This window comes from Aquarana catesbeiana, linkage group LG01 (genome assembly GCF_042186555.1).
Source record: "Aquarana catesbeiana isolate 2022-GZ linkage group LG01, ASM4218655v1, whole genome shotgun sequence".
NCBI lineage: Eukaryota > Metazoa > Chordata > Amphibia > Anura > Ranidae > Aquarana > Aquarana catesbeiana.
The window spans coordinates 313,925,621-313,942,922 of record NC_133324.1 but is presented as its reverse complement, the minus strand read 5'-3'; the positions used below and the strand labels follow the sequence as shown (position 1 = coordinate 313,942,922).

Genomic DNA, 17,302 nt, shown 5'->3' with positions numbered 1-17,302 from the left:
AAAAGGCTTCCAAAAGTATTTCACCATAAAACGACAAAGGTCAAAAGCCAACGTGTTTTCCAGGGGCTACAACATGTCCTCTTCATCAGGGCTTAAACTACTAGTAGAAATGAAATGACAGATTTAAAACGTTACAAATATAGGAGTAATTTAATATTGGTAATAATGGTTTGCTTTCCAACGCTTTTTTTCCTCACCAAATTCAGTACTTACTGTAGATGTAATATTTCTTACCATGAATGAAACTTAGCTTTTCAGACACCCTAGAACTCTAAATTGTCAACTCTTGGCCTTTGAGAAGCACGGGGGTATTAAAGGCTGAAACTCAATCTATAGCAGCATTCCAGTTACTTTCTAACTTGTTGCAGCAAATGCTTAAAGTGACACTAAGCGATCTATGCAAAAACAAAAGCCCAGTCCTCCACAATGTCCTAAAGCCACAGACATTTTTTACATTTCTAATTTCTATGTGCTGAGTTGGTGTACGATTCTCACATGCAGTGAGACCATAGAAAGCAAACATAGCCACCCTGATCATTAATATTATAATTACATTTTTATGTAAGTGCTTTCAAACGGATCCATTTGAAGGAACACCGATTAATTAAAATTATTGTAGGAAACTTCATGTTGTTTTTGGACATCACCTATGCATTTTGAAGGAACACAGATTACTTAGTTATGTTTGAGGACTTTATAGTTATATTTTTTTTGGACTACAATTTTAGTTTCACTTTAATGCTTGATTTGCTTCTGTGAATGATTCTTACTTTTTCAGTCTTCATTCAACCAAACACTTGCGTCTTTCCCATGCTATATATCGCAAACAGTAATAAAGATTTATGAATGATTCATAACAAAGCTATTTGCTCTGATTCATTGCATTACTTCCTTTTCTCCTAAGGTGTGGGTGTCAGCATCTGCTTAAGGTATAGCAATACATTTTTAGAAAACCGTCTGTGTGTTTATAAAGGAACTCAGCATATGGTTATACATGTTTAAACATAAGCAGAATTATGTTTAATTGCTCATTTCCTTTGCTTAATATAAAATGAAGCTGCAGATACAGAGAACACAAAATGCTTCAAAGCATGAACAGTAATGACAAAACACATGTGTATAAAAAATGCATAGAAGCTGGGTTACAAACAACATTTTATTCTGCTGCTTAGAATTGAATGTGCTGTATATTACTGAAAAACATGCTATTCCTTTCTCACAGCAGCTAAGGTATGTATACTGCATGAATTATATTCTCTGCCTTGGAATTTAATGCATGATATTTAGACATGCGTTTGGTTTCTTGCAGCTGCGGTTGAAGCATGTGTACTGCATGGATTGAAGCGTAGGGCTGCAGGCTTTTTACGCAGCAATAAAATTGCAGCTTTATTTATGAAAGTGGGGAAGACCTTTCCGCTTGCAGAAGAACTTAGCAGAAAGGTGCAGGAGCTGGAACAGCTACTTGAAAGCAAGTAAGTCATTTATTACAACTAAAAATGTTCTAGTATGTCAATACAAAGATCAAATATAAATTTGTATATTATTATCTAAACAGCTAAATACACAGAATATAGGTACGTGTGTTTGTGTGTGTGTGTGTATTCAAAAACACTCATAAATCGTGGAGAGTCACCCTGGGGCAAAGCTAAGAGCCGGTTAATTTGGGTGTGCAGATATTTCCCCTACAATCTTGACTATTAACCTCTTCAGCCCCGGAAGGTTTTACCGCCTTCATGTCTAGGCCATTTTTTACAATACTGCACTGAGTTGCTTTAACTGACAATTGCGCGGTCGTGCAACGCTGTACCCATATCAAATTGATGTCCTTTTCTCCCACAAATAGAGATTTCTTTGGGTGGTATTTGATCACCTCTGCGGTTTTTGTTTTTTGCGCTATAAACAAAAACTGACCATTTTGGAAAAAAACATTATTTTTTACTTTCTGCTATAAAACATATCAAGTAAAAAAATTTAAAAAATCGAATTTCTTCATCAATTTAGACCTATATGTATTATGCTACATATTTTTGTTAAAAGAAAATCCCAATAAGCAAATTTTGATTGGTTTTCGCAAAAGTTATAGCGTCTACAAACTATGGGATGTTTTTCTTTCTTTTTTCTTTCGGACACCTAACTGACACGATTGACACTTTTTGGAGACTAGTGACATTATAGTGATCAGTGCTAAGAAATATGCACCGTTACTGTACGAATGACACTGGCAGGGAAGCAGTTAACATCAGGGGCGATCAAAGGATTAAATGTGTTCCCTGGGAGTGCTTTCTAACTGGGGGGAGGGGGGGTGCTTTGACTGGGGGGAAGGCAGAGATCCGTCTCCATCTTCCCCTCTCACAGAACAGCGATCTGCGTTATTTACGTAGGCAGACCGCTGTTCTTCCTCTCTCGGGAATGATCACGTGCGTGCCCCAGACCCAGAACTAGAAATCATGTACAGGTACGTGATTTCGCCCAGGAGGGCCGTCCTGCCGAGTTGGTTGTAGCCTGCATTCCAGTGAATAGTTGCCACACCAATTGGATTGCATGTCTTATACTCTCTCTCCTAGTTGGTTACCCATATGTTGCGGTGTTAAAAAAAAAAAAAATGCTACATGTTTTGTTTGAACTTACACTGAAGACACTTAGCCAGATTAGCTCAACTTTGTAGTCTCTCAATATAATTTCCTTAGCGCTGAGATGAGGGACCAGCTCACAGTGTCACATGTGGTTTCCCCAATTTGCTGTGAATCATGAACCGTTGTACAGATTAAGCAAAGAGACCAAATAAGTGAATGAACAACTGGTGGTACCTCAGACTTTTAGGTGTAAGACCCTATGCACACTATACAGCGTTTGTTGTCTGATATTTCCTTTAGATTACCAAAACCATGTAGTGCAAGGGCCTGCCTGATTGCATACAAATTGAAACTCTTGAAGGCTTTACCTCAAATTTATATGGTTTTGGTGAATCTGAAGGAAAAAAATCTACAGACAATTGTATAGTGTGTATCCAGCTTTAGTGTTATATTTGTCATATGCTTATGTGCTTGGGGGTCATCTTGGGCAGCTAAAACCCAGAAATGGGTCGCAAATAAACATTTCTGTGAGTCCTGCATGACCTATCAAAATAACTGCCCCAATGCCTCATTTTTGGAGTTTGCTGGTACCCCTTTCAATTGTAGCAGTGCAGTTAGATTGCGTTGCCTTGGAGTTGATGGGCTCCACAGTTAAAGCATTCATTACCCTAAAACTTCATATTCCTTATATGTGCCTGCTGTATCCTGTACTTGTATAAGAAAGTGTCCTGTTCTCTTTGTATTGCTTCCTTTATGTGCAATCCCTGGTGTTCCTTCTAGTCCCCTTGCTTTTCTATTCAAAACTGACCACACTAAGCAGGAAGACACAATGTGGTCAATTCTCTAGCTGTGCTAGGAACTCAGTGTACTCTCCTCCAATGATCAGACTTGTCCTGACATGTCCCCGCTGCACAGCCATTCACTGGCACACTCAGTGTGCTGCTGCTTCTGCTTCCCCCAGCTCTTATGCAGCTGAGAACAGAGGGAATGTGATCACTTATAAAAAAGGGAAAAAAACGTATGTATAATGTTTTTTTATATCTGTAATGTTTTGCCTTTCATTTCTATTTTAAACTGAATGGGTTGGTTTACAATGTGCTTGTTTACAATCACTTTAAACACTTCAGCCCCAGAAGGATTTACCCCCTTCCTGAGCAGAGCACTTTTTGCGATACGGGACTGCTTCGATTTAACTGACAATTGCGAGGTCGTGCGACGTTGCACCCAAACAAAATTGTCGTCCTTTTTTTCCCACAAATAGAGCTTTCTTTTGGTGGTATTTGATCACCTCTGCAGTTTTTATTTTTTGCGCTATAAACAAAAAAAGAGCGAGAATTTTGAAAAAAAAGCAAAATATTTTACTTTTTGCTATAATAAAGGGGTTAACTGTGTCCTAGGGAGTGATTCTAACTGTGGGGGGGATTGTCTCACTAGAACATGGCAGAGATCACTTCACCCGATGCCGTGATTTAAAGGGGACATACCTCTACGCCCATTTGCCCAGCCATACCATTGTGCCGACGTATATCGTCGTGTGCTGGTCGGCAAGGGGTTAAAGGAGAAGTCCAGCCTGAGCTCGTTTGACCTGGCTTCTCCTATGGGTCACAGGAGTGCAATTCGTTTTGCACTCCTGTGACCCATTTTCAGCAGAGAGCGGTCTGAAGTCCACTCTCTGCTGACATCACCGCGTTATCCCCACTGGGAGTCTGGATCCACCAGGTGCCTGGACTGATAGCCATCACAGCCTCTCAGCGAGCTGATGAGTGGCTGAGACGGCCGCTCCCTGCCCATCCACAGCTCTGCGCTCCAGTAAGCGTGGAGGAGCAGAGCAGGAGAGCTGCTGACTGACAGGCAGCAGCAGCTCTCTGCTCAGGGAGCAGAGAGAACCGAGCCATCGGCGATAGTCGATCCTTAGAGTCTCAGTGCAGAGATGCCGGACAAGATATGGTCTCTGCGGAGAAGTACCTCATCCAATGTTATCACACAGGAGTTGTTTTCAGATCGCTGGGCCCGAACAGGGGAAGGGGCGATTGTGAAGTGTCAGCCTGGGGCAGGGCTAAGAGGGGGTTAATTTGGGAGGTCAGATGCTCTCCCTACAGCACTGCCTACTAAACAAGTGATCTCAGATGGTGGTGTGCAAAAATAAGAGAACTGCTCGTAGCCTGGATGGTTGATGGACTTGAATGTCTTGGACTCTTTCTCCTGGTCGGCGAGCCCTATGTGCTGTGCATTAAACCTGTGCTGAAGTAAAGCACCTATCTTGCGGTTTTTAAAGACCGTGTCAAGCGTTGAAAAGATGCTGTTACGTGTTTTGTTTGCACTTACATTGAAGACAAAGCTGGCTTACGTATATGTATGTAATTAATTGAAAATCTCAGCTATTTAATCTACTTTTAAGATTGCTATTTCCTAATTTTTCTCTACTACATTTAAAGTGGAAGTGCATCTTTTTAACCTCCCTGGAGCTGCCTCTTCCTCTAAAGGTCTGAGGTTTTCTGTACAAGGAATCCAGGGCTCACCAAGCCAAATTCAGGTTCTTACACTGCTTGCATTTAAAAAAAAAAATACATTCAATGATATACTAATGTATGCAGAGTTGCATTAATATGTAATATTTTCCTTCAGTTCAGCATTTGCCAAACTTAAACAGCTTATAATTTTGCAGCTGGCCTCTGACTTGCTCAGGCAACATGATTTTATTAGTGATTATGAACACATCATGTTTGAACAGTTTCTTTTGGACTAATAAAGACAGAAAACATGTCAAAATTAGTCAGCTGAGCCACTCTTTTCCCAGAATGCTTTACAGTGAGGCTTACCCCTGACATTCTCCTCTACTGGGTTATTGGTCTGATTGTGTAAGAGATGGTGTTGGAATATGAATATGAGCTCCCTTCAATACCCTTTCTATGCTTATACTTTTGCTCTGATGTCTACTACTAACTGTTTAATTTATGTTATAATTCTCAGAGTTATGTCCTAATATTCATCCACAGAAAAAATCAGATGCAAGGTGTCCAGGAGAGTGTGAGGAAGACACAGAGGCTTCCAAATCTGTCCCCACAAGCTATCAAGCATCTGTGGATTCGTACAGCTTTAATTGAAAAAGTGTTAGATAAAATTGTTCTTTACCTAGTGGAGAACTGTAGGTAAGTGACAATTAATAAAATGTTGAGAAAATCAGTATCTAACATTTTTTTCTAATTATTAAATATACCTTTTTAATTAGATTAATAAACATTAGACACTTATGGTTGACGTTCTCAAAATTTCAAACATGTCTGACCAAACTGAATACAGTTGTGACAGAGTAGTAATTTTGTTACCTCCATGGAAACAAAACAGGTTGGTTCAGCTGTATTCATTGAATTTTTGCAATTGACGCTTTCACTGGTTGGTTCTGTAGCATAATACTATTGGCAAAACAAACACTATATAATGGGGACAGCTTTTTCTGGGCCTCTGAAGTAAACAACCTAACTAGGGTTGCTCAAAGTGATAGTTACTGCCTATAACTTGCCCATAGCCTATTGCCTATAACTTATAAAAACATACCAGGACTGGTTGGAGTGCAAGAGTATCTGCCACTATGGATTACTGCAGAATGTTACAGCTAAAAGTGGGTGTGGGTAATTGGACGTTCAAAGTGTACCTCACTTCATATCTATTGCGGCCATCTATTGTGGCCAGGGTAAAACTCCTCCTCCTGCTGCTGACTGACTGTATTTGCAAGATTAGCAGTTAAATATAATACTTTTTTATGTTGAATTTTATTAGGACCAGTTATGTATTATACTATCTTCCTGCACAATAATAAATTATAAGACCATTTAGACATGAATTATAATGTCCTGCTCTGCAGTGACTTATAGTAAAACAAGCATTGATCTAAAATATTCCCCTGTTATAAAATATAATATCCCTGGTTTGAATCTAATTTCATACGCTCCAATAAATTTCTAATAGAACCAACAATGAATTATAATATCCTATAGCTTTGCGTTATAATATCTTCCAGTTTAGGTTAATTAGCTTAGGGTCAGCAAGTTAGGCAAAGCTAACGCTGGTGACTTCAATAACTTGCTATTGTGATATTTTACCACTTAAAAAAAAAATCCCTATCTACACCAGTAATGGGACTACAAAGGATAACAAAAATATATAACCGAAAAGAACAATTAGTATACCCAATCAGACAGTCATGTAATCTTTAAGGCCATTTATTAAAAATTCCATATAAAATTTTAATTTTTTTCCATGGTTTAATGAACTCCATTAGAAACAAGTCCATCATTCTTTCCCTTGGACACAAGACAGAAAATCTCTATAATAAATATTTAAAATAGCATTTGATGAGTGCATATTGTCATCCAGTATATACCGTGAGTAACGGCTGCATAATAGTTGAAATGTCAGTTTTTTTTGTATAGACACAAAGGAGATGTACAGTGCACTCCTATAACTAGGAATACCAGGCTACTTCAACAAAACACACCCACAGTGTTAGCCTCCACAGAGTTTGTTGTAATCATAAATGGCAACAAAAGGTGTGTAAATCCTTCAAGTAGATGGACCCAACTTGATAGTACAAACAGTGGTAAAGGTTTTCAGACTTTTTATCTGTCCTAGGAGGATCTTCGACATACTTGTAAACCAGAGTGGTGAGCTTAGCACACATATCAGCATCCATTAAAATATAGCAACTGTGGGCAATAAAAAGGTGGAAAGAAATCCTTGTATGAAATCTGAAAGGCACCCAATACTTGTGATAAGAGCCACCATGCACCTCCTATGTATTGGATTATACATGCCTTTTAACCACTTCAGCCCCGCTCACTGTATATATACGTCATTTTTTTGAAGATGGATATCTCGGTAACGGCAGCAGCTGCTGCCACAACCGAGATATCCATCTTTTCAGTGAGCGATTCTGTACACGATAATGGTGGTCTCAGCGGCGGGTTCGCCGCGAGATCACCGTTATCGGCGGCGGGAGAGGTGACACCCCCCCTCCCGCCGCTCTCCCGCACCCTCCGCCGCTTACCGGAGCCGTCGGTAGCGGCGGAGGCGATCGGGTCCTTTCCTTGCTGAGGTATGGAGACAAGTGAGGCCAAGATGGCGCCTACCCGTCTCCATACCATGTGACGGCCGGAGCGACGTCATTACGACGGCTCCGCCCACTCTCTTAAAGGCACAAATTTTTTTAGTGTCATTTTTTTAAACGACTTTTTTTTTTTTTTTTTTTTTGCATTTTAGTCTAAATATGAGATCTGAGGACTTTTTGACCCCAGATCTCATATTTAAGAGGACCTGTCATGCTTTTTTCTATTACAAGGGATGTTTACATTCCTTGTAATAGGAATAAAAGTGATCCAAATTTTTTTTTTTTTTATAAACAGTGAAAAAATAAATAAAATAAAATAAATAATAAAAAAAAAAAAAAATTTTTTTTAAAGCGCCCTGTCCCGACGAGCTCGCACGCAGAAGCGAACGCATACGTGAGTAGCGCCCGCATATGAAAACGGTGGTCAAACCACACATGTGAGGTATCGCCGCGACCGGTAGAGTGAGAGCAATAATTCTAGCCCTAGACCTCCTCTGTAACGCAAAACATGCAATCTGTAGAATTTTTTAAACGTCGCCTATGGAGATTTTTAAGGGTAAAAGTTTGACGCTATTCCACGAGCGGGCGCAATTTTGAAGCGTGACATGTTGGGTATCAATTTACTTGGCGTAACATTATATTTCACAATATAAAAAAAAATTGGGCTAACTTTACTGTTGTCTTATTTTTTTTTTCAAAAAAGTGAATTTTTTCCAAAAAAAGTGCGCTTAGAAGACCGCTGCGCAAATACTGTGCAAAAAAAAGTATTGCAATGACCGCTATTGTATTCTCTAGGATGTTAGAAAAAAAAACAATATATAATGTTTGGGGGTTCTAAGTAATTTTCTAGCAAAAAAACCTGTTTTAAACTTGTAAACACCTAAAATCCAAAACGAGGCTGGTCTTTAAGTGGTTAACCCACACTGGTGACCATTAACACTACTAATAAAAGATGAAACCAGCTTTGTTTAAACAGCAAGTTCATTGGGCGGCCCTATTTTGTTTCAAATGCGGCAGGGAATGTATGGAATATTTATATTAAATGGCCTAAAGATTACATGACTGTCTGAAATTTCTATGATTGGATGTACCTAATATTGTTCTTTTTGTTATTGTTGTTTTTGATTATATATTTTGACTCTCTTGACCTTTAGTGGCTTAGATTGGAACTTTTTGACTATTGGTATGAAAGTCACCATGGACTCCAGATAGGTAGGGATGTTGGTAGGCATCCTTTTTTATGGGTTATATTGTTAATGGGGGTTGTGCTTTCACTTGCATGGAAGTGAGCTGCTAAGAGATTGACCTGGTTTACTCTAAATCTCAGTAAATGTGGTTGTAACCCTAGAAAAAAATAGGAGCTCCTGTTCCCTTATAGCAGATTAAACAGCACAGTGCTTGTGCTGTCTAATCTGCCCCTTTCTAAGATGTAAAAAATCTGGCTGATCCTGCCAGTTCTTGTGCCCCCCTCTGTGTGCTGACCACAATAATCAGGGCTGCTTAGCCCTGATTACCATGGTCAGTTTGTGTGCCTCCATTATCCGCAGCTCTCCTTCACCCCCTTCCCCCAGCCTGTCAGTTATGTGTGTCTGTGTCTCCGCCCACAGGCGGTGGCATAAATGTTTAAGGTTACAAACACTTTCATTTATGATTACAGTGAAATCTATTGATGTGTTCTGTGGATGTGTTCTGTTGAAGTAGCCTGCTATTCCTAAAGTGATGTAAAGTACACTTTACATCACCTCTGGGCATACAGTATACAAAAAAAAACAAACAATATATCAGCTGTCACCCTGTGTCCTAGGGGAGGAATGATGGACTTTTTTAATGGGGTTGGTTAAACCATGGTAAAAAAAAAAAAAATATATATATATATATATATATATATATAAGTGGCCTTTCTTAAAGATTACATGGCTGTCTGATCGGATGCATTTATTCTTTTTGGTTTTATATTTTTTTTAATTTTCTGTAGTTTTTTTTTAGTGGTGTAGGTTGGAAATGTTTGACTTTTGATATGAAAGTCACCATAGACTTCAGAAAGGTAATATAGTTGGATGGCCTCCTTCTATTTAGGTTAAATGTTTACCACTTGTTGGAGGGGCTAGTGCTTTCACTTCCGTGGAGACATAGTGTCTGTAGATAAAACACCAGCAGTATTTTTCATAATGTATTTGTGTTATCATAAAGATTTATATTATAAGAGGTACAAGATCAAGAATGCTGCTGTTTAGGGCTCATGCACACTGTGCTTAAAAAAAATGCCACTTTTGCAGGTGTTTGATTTTTTTTTTTCTGCCTGTAAACGCACCTCTGTTAGCCTATGTGTCCATATACTGTACACCTAGGAGTTTACAGACATATTAGAACAGGAACATTTAAAGACTGAAAAAGAATCCATTAGAAGCACATTCAGTAGAGGGTCTTTTGGTCCAAAGAAAACGCTTGATGTGCCTAAACACTAGGCTGTTTAGAACTTGAGGATTCATTCATTCATTCCAAGGGCAATGAAATCCATTAATGCGCAAATGCTTGGTGTGCCTAAGGGCTTGTGCACAATACGGCTTTAGGCACTTTTTTTAAAGTATCATTGCTCCTGCCAGGAGAAAAGGTGTTCAGGGGAGCTGAGAAAAAGCTCACTGTGCATGAGATGAGGTGTTAAACTTCTGGTGAAATTTTAGAAAGTCATTCATGTTTTTATTGCTGTCTGAGCCCTTCTCCAATCCTGGTGAGTCTTGTTCTCCTTATTTGATGCCTTCAGGATAAATTGTGAAGGGAAATCTCCCCAATAGAAACTGTTTCTGATTCTTTCCAATACTTTGTAAGAAGAAGCTGGGTTTTACTTCTGACTACGTGCTTGTTCCAGGTTAGCACAGGGGCTTACATTTCATGCAATTTCTTATATGTTTGCCTGCTTGGATTCACTTACAGACTTAACATGTCATAATTTAATCATTTTCTTGGTAATCTTCAGCGAGAGACAGGATTTTTGACACTTTAACCACTTCCCGACCGCCGCACGACTATGTACGTCCTAAGTTTGAACGGGGATATCGTTGTTATGGCAGCAGCTAGCTGCCATAACCCCGGTATCCCCGTTTTCGTGCGGCGGCCGGCTTTCAGATAAAAGTGGTCCCTGCGGCGGATTCGCCGCGAGATCACTTTTATCGGTGGCGGGAGAGGGCCTCCCCCTCCCGCCGCGATCCGGTGCCCTCCGCCTTTTACCGGAGGCGATCGCGTCCTGTGCCGTGGTGTGTCTGGAGACGAGTGAGGCCAAGATGGCGCTCACTCGTCTCCATGACCCTGCTGGGCGGAAGCGACGTCAAAACGTCACTTCCGTCCACGCCTCTTAAAGGCATATTTTTTCAAATGTCATTTTTCTAAATGACTTTTTTTTTTTTTTCTTTTATTGCATTTTAGTGTAAATATGAGATCTGAGGTCTTTTTGACCCCAGATCTCATATTTAAGAGGTCCTGCCATGCTTTTTTTTATTACAAGGGATGTTTACATTCCTTGTAATAGGAATAAAAGTGACACAATTTTTTTTTTTTTTAAACAGTGTAAAAATAAATAAAATATTGTAAAATAAATAATAAACATAAAAAAAAAATTTTTAAAACCCCCCTGTCCCGACGAGCTCGCGCGCAGAAGCGAACGCATACGCGAGTAGCGCCCGCATATGAAAATGGTGGTCAAACCACACATGTGAGGTATCGCCGCAACCGGTAGAGCGAGAGCAATAATTCTAGCCCTAGACCTCCTCTGTAGCGCAAAATATGCAACCTGTAGAATTTTTTAAACGTCGCCTATGGAGATTTTTGAGGATAAAGTTTGACGCCATTCCACGAGCGGGCGCAATTTTCAAACATGACATGTTGGGTATCAATTTACTTGGCGTAACATTATATTTCACAATATAAAAAAAAATTGGGATAACTTTACTGTTGTTTTATTTTTTTATTCAAAAAAGTGAATTTTTTCCAAAAAAAGTGCGCTTATAAGACCGCTGCGCAAATACGGTGCAAAAAAAAGTATTGCCATGACCGCCATTGTATTCTCTAGGGTGTTAGAAGAAAAACCATATATAATGTTTGGGGGTTCTAAGTAATTTTCTAGCAGAAAAACCTGTTTTAAACATATAAACACCTAAAATCCAAAACGAGGCTGGTCCTTAAGTGGTTAAATACATGGGTAGTTTAAAGTGTATTTCCAGTTTTGCAGTCAAATTTTATAATACCCCATTATATTGCATGTTTACAGGTTTCCATTCAAACAGCTTTTTTTTTTTTAACCTTTTAGGTGTTTTTCAGGAGAAGGTTTAATGGTTGACTGCAAGGTTTTTTTGAATAAGTCTATGCTAAATCTGTCCTTATTAACATAGATGCATGAAGCCAAGCTTCTACACCTTTAACCCTTTGTTAGGACAGATAGTTACAAATATAGTTACAATTGATAATAAAGATCTGCCTGCACAGTACAGACAGAGTTAATTACGACAAACGCAGCTGCCCAGCCCCTCATAAACAAAGAGAACCATGCAGGATTTTCCTGCAAAAAGAGAGCACCTAAAAAGGTAAGCTGCAAATCTGAATTTTATTAACCTATGCTATGTGAATGGGGATGTGTAACAAATATACAGGTGTTATTTCACTTTGGCTGCAAAAGTGGAAAAACATTTTAATGAAGGATGTGCGATAGTCAGTTGAGCAGCTTTTGGTTAACTGAAATATTGTGTCTTCAACTTGTTTTACAGCAAATATTATGAAAAAGAAGCACTTTTAGTGGATCCAGTGGAAGGGCCGATCCTTGCCTCCTTGTTAGGTAAGCCATGTATTAGATAGGCTTGATGTTTGTAAAAATGCTCATTAGACAGTATGGCTAAAGCAGTCCTCAAGCAATTAAGAACACAAAGTGTCCAATACATTGATGTTAAAGTGGTTCTAAAGGCAAGACATTGTTTTACCTTAATGCATTCCCTGCATTAAGGTAAAAAAATGTCCCACTAGTTGTATCGCTTGCTCACCTCCCTTTATACTTACCTTAGTCCTATCTCGATCCAGCGCTGTGCCAATCTGCAGCTGCATTGGTCTCAATGTGTCCTCACAGGCTCTGAGATAGCAGCAGGAGCCATTGGCTCTTGCTGCTGTCAATCAAATCTTGTGAGGAGGGAGTGAGGGGTAGGGCAGAGCCATGCCGTGTGTGTCAGTGGATATACACAGCCTGGCTTGGGAGCGAGCCTACAGGTGTGACACCTATGGTGCCATGCAGAGAAGAGGAAGAGCCAAGAGCACTGGCGAGGGACCCCAGAAGAGGAGAATAATGCACAGAGCAGGTAAGTTTACCATATTTATTATTTTAATTAAAAAAAACCTTTAATTAAAAAAAAAAAAAACTTTTGTTTAAAGGGACTACAAAAAACAAAACTTCCCTCTATTCATTTAATGACACAAGTTTCTTAAGATGTTGCAGCATTCTTTAGTGTAATTTGCTGCTGTTTTAAAGTAGTTATAGAGTTAAGGAATATGATTAGCAGTACATATCTCATTGCAAGGGCATTTGCCAGTACATCAGTTCTCAGTGCTTGTCTCCACACAGGGGACGTGTGAAAATCCTGCAGCTCCTGCAGTTCTAAAACTCCTATTTACATAGCTTGAGGTTTTTTATTTGTAAATAGTTACCTGCCTCTGTTCGGAAGACAATGAGATTCCCCCGTACTTACTGAAATCTAACATATTGAGTTTTAAAATATTGCACCCATTGCCTTCCTTTTGATCTGTAAGTTTATACCAACAATGCAACACCCAGGTCAGTAAACCTACAGATATTTCCAGGGATGTCATATACCATGTATTAGCTGCCTGTAAGATAACTTTGTGTAGGCTTCTTGCATTGATAAAGCTTTATAATTAGTATTAATGGTTGATATAGCAGGTACCTTATCCTAACCTGTACAGTATCATTTTCCATTTTGAATAGAACACACATTTGGTTTTTCCCATTTATCCACCATAAAAGGTATTGATGGAAAGTTGTATGCTTATTGCTTGATAATCAATAAATGCTATTTAATCTTTTACAGACAGGTATACACTGTGGGAGGAATTTAATAAAGCTGCTGCACCACTAACCTGGCATTAATTCCTCTTGTTACCATATTGCGCCAAATTCATGAAGCATATGCAACACTTTTGGTTCTGGCAGCGACTTGTGCACCAAATTTAGGTTGTTCCAAAACGTGCCACTTTGAATGCACCAAATTGATGTAACGGGTGCCGCTCAGCCTGCCCGTGGCCCCATATCTCCCCCTGCCACCCGATACAAACACATAAGCACAGGCAGGCTAACAGGGACACACAGCCTATCAGCAGCTGCAGGGGAATTACCCCTTCTTCTCCTTCTCTCACTGTGTAGTGAGTGAGAGGCACTCACAGACATGGCCACCCACTCTGCTTCCTCCCCTTTTTCCCCATTGGCAGGAGGGAGTGAACCTATGAGGAGACAGTACTGCAGAAGCTGCAAGGAACTCTGGGACATGTAGTCTCTAACACAGGCTGCCCCACTGTAATCCATAGGGGGAAAACTACACACACCAGCAGCCCACAGACAGAGGCAAAATCTTACACAGAGAGGCTGCCTGGGAGAAAAAAGATTACCACGAGGTGAAAGAAGGCTTGGACGTGAGGAGAGGGGCTGCTGCGACCTGTTAGTGTGACCATCATTCCACAGCTTCAGGTGTTGGTGTGACCATCCTGCCACAGCTAGAGGTGTCGGTGTGCTGATCCTGCCTTAGTGTCATGGTCGGACGGTTGCAGACATCTTGCCAAAGGGGAACCTGAGGGTATCTTCAAGTGCCTATCTGCAGACATCGCTGTACCTTCCTGCTGCCGGGTTGCCATTCGGACACTCCCACAGAGCCTGTCCCGTGTGTCTATTTGGTTCCTGGTGTCTCTGAAATGGTGAGTGGGTGATAGCCCATCTTGTGCAAATTACCTCTACAGATACTGCATGAAGACATCTTTACCCTGTCTCTTAGTCAGAGGCTGCCACAGGAGACATATTACGCAAGTTGTTCCTTATTCTTGAGCCCCCTTGGGCCTTAGCTGGCTGAAGATACCGGACATCTCCACAGCAAGGACTTCCACGTTTCTTCTTTACTTAGCCAAGGACTCAGTGTTAACACTTGTACTCGTTAAGGGGGAACACTGATTTAAAAAATACAAGCTGACACTGGTTGAATTTTGTACAGCATATATACCCTCAGCACCTGTGGGCTCAGGATCTTACAGAGACAGGCTGGCCGGTAACAAGCTGTCTCTGTTCCCCCTTTATGCCTAAGCACATAGGCCATGTTTAAGTCCTTCAAGTTAGGTGAATCGTGCTATTTATCACTTGCTTGTGATGTTGTAATATACTATTCCATATAGAGTTTCCTATTTTCAGTTATTGGGTTATACTAATACTGTTTGAAGACAAAAAGCCTTTCAATAAACATACCTTCTGGTTTACTACAGTTTGTGTCCATTTACTGCTGTGTTCATACTAACGGTGCTTGCTAGGTGTGTCAGAGGGGCTAAGACTGTTCTTGGGGTCGAGAGGCAGAGTATAAAACCAAACGTACAAAGCAGCTCCTTTGGGGGTTGCGTTACACGTGGCAAGACAGCACCCCTACAGCACCAGGACGGACCCCGCTGCCGCGATCCAATGGTGTGGAGAAGAAAACGGGCGAGTGGAGCTGTGTGTAGTGATTAATGTCCCTGGCAGTGACTGGACTGAGGACCGGGTCCGTCAAGCACTGGTTGCCGCAGGCCTATCACAGATTATTTATATTTTGGGTCTGACAGCTTCCAACTAACCGTGGATGTCAGTGCTTTGCTAATTCATCTGGATGAATCAAGCTCTAGTCCAGAGAGCTCAGGATGCCCCACACCAGACCCAGAGGTCACCACCTCAAAGCCAGGTACATCCTGTGAAGATTTCCCTTCCCCCTTAGTAGCTGAGTTTGGGAAGCTAGTCAAAGGGCTCTTTAAGAATCCAGTAGTGCCAACCATTTATCGTTATTGCACTACGGTTCTTCTCTGGGAAAGTTCCCACACCCACAGGGGAAGATTATTTTCATACCTGGATTGATCAAACCATCCAAGCGTTTGAAGAGTGAGAGTTAAAGAGGGTGGATGAAAGTCTACAGGCCCCAGCTTCTAAAGCAATTTGAAATCTAAAACGGGATAAACCCTGCTGCACTGTTTCCGAGTGTCTAGAAGCGCTTTGTGAGATTTATGGAAGAGTTGAAGACTGCACGGAGTTGATCTATCTCTTCAACCACACATGGAATGGAGGGTGAGAAGCTAACAGCCTATGTCATGTGTCTAGATCATATCCTTCATCAAGTTATAATAAAGGGTGGGAGGGAGGCCAAAGCTGTCAGTAAAGCCCTAATGCTACAGATGCAAAGAGGGGCACAGCCACTGGACCTGATCGTGCTACAGCTTCGAGCCCCGGATTCAAGCGACCTCCTCACTTACTCTAAACTCATGAAGATTATTAGCGAGGAGGAGGCTCTCATCGCAGCCAAGGTACAGAGGCCCGAGTTTGCCAAGAGTCCCAAGCATGGTGCTACAGCTTACATCATACAGTCTGGACCTGAACTGGAGACTAGCTCAGATGGAGGGCCCTGCACCTCTGTTGACACTTTGGCACAAGCCATAACTCAGTTGGCAGAAACGCAAACTACTTTACAGCAAAAATTCTGTGGAATTCAGAAGACAGTGGGGCAAGTAATGGAAGCCCATGCTAATATGCAACAATCGCTCTCGGAAGTGAAACAGACAGTGTCCAACCTCGCAACTGAGAGAAGGGATACTGCCTCTCCCACAGCTGTGGGAGAGGAAGAAATGTTATCGCTGTGGGGAAGTAGGACATTTCATAGCGTGGTGCCCTAATTGGGACAACTTGATGGATCTCACAGCAGAGGCGGTGAAAGCGTTGAAGAAGCTGTCCCTTGCGCAGCCGGCTGGAAACTTCAGAGGGCCCCGGTGAAGCAGCCAGCTGGGTACCCATCTACAGTAGCTAGCTCCAAAGTTAACAGCTCGCAGAGACAGCAGTGGAAGTCCAAACCCTTGCAGAAGGCTCCAGTTGTTGCCTCTGTGCGACCCAGTGCGCCACTCCCTTTGATTCGGGCTACCCAGCATCGCAAAGTCAGTGCACAACAAACCCCTAGAATTCAACGGAGACTCAAGCCAGATCAGAATTTCTGCAAGAAACAGATACAGGCCACAGAACAGGCCAAAGCAACCACTTCCTACAAGTTTCCTGCCAAGCTAGTGGGACCTTCTCCTGTTGTTTCCATCCAACTAGAGGCAATCTACACTAAAGCCCTCCTGGATACTGGGGCTCAAGTGACCCTTCTCTACAGAGACTTCTACGACAGGCACCTTAAGCACCTGCCATTGCAGAAGTTGGAAGAGTTAGAGATATGGGGCATCGGGACTCAAAATTTCCCCTACAACGGCTATCTACCAGTTAAGCTGACCTTTGACCCTTCCGTGGCTGGAAAGACAGAAACATTTGACACATTGGCAGTAGTCTGTTCTCACCTACCAGGGGCCAGCAGGAGTTCCCTGATCATAT

General features: G+C 41.2%; 1 protein-coding gene across 2 annotated transcripts in view; it reads left to right on the top strand.

The window, feature by feature from the left end:
* The window catches only part of SGSM1 (small G protein signaling modulator 1), a 351,523-nt gene that overhangs the window by 171,567 nt on the left and 162,654 nt on the right, over positions 1-17,302 (top strand). For both annotated transcript variants that reach the window (XM_073629552.1, XM_073629541.1), the window contains exons 4-6: positions 1,310-1,472; positions 5,570-5,722; positions 12,432-12,499. In XM_073629552.1, coding sequence (XP_073485653.1) covers positions 1,310-1,472; positions 5,570-5,722; positions 12,432-12,499 — 384 coding nt within the window. The remainder of the gene's footprint in view (positions 1-1,309; positions 1,473-5,569; positions 5,723-12,431; positions 12,500-17,302) is intronic.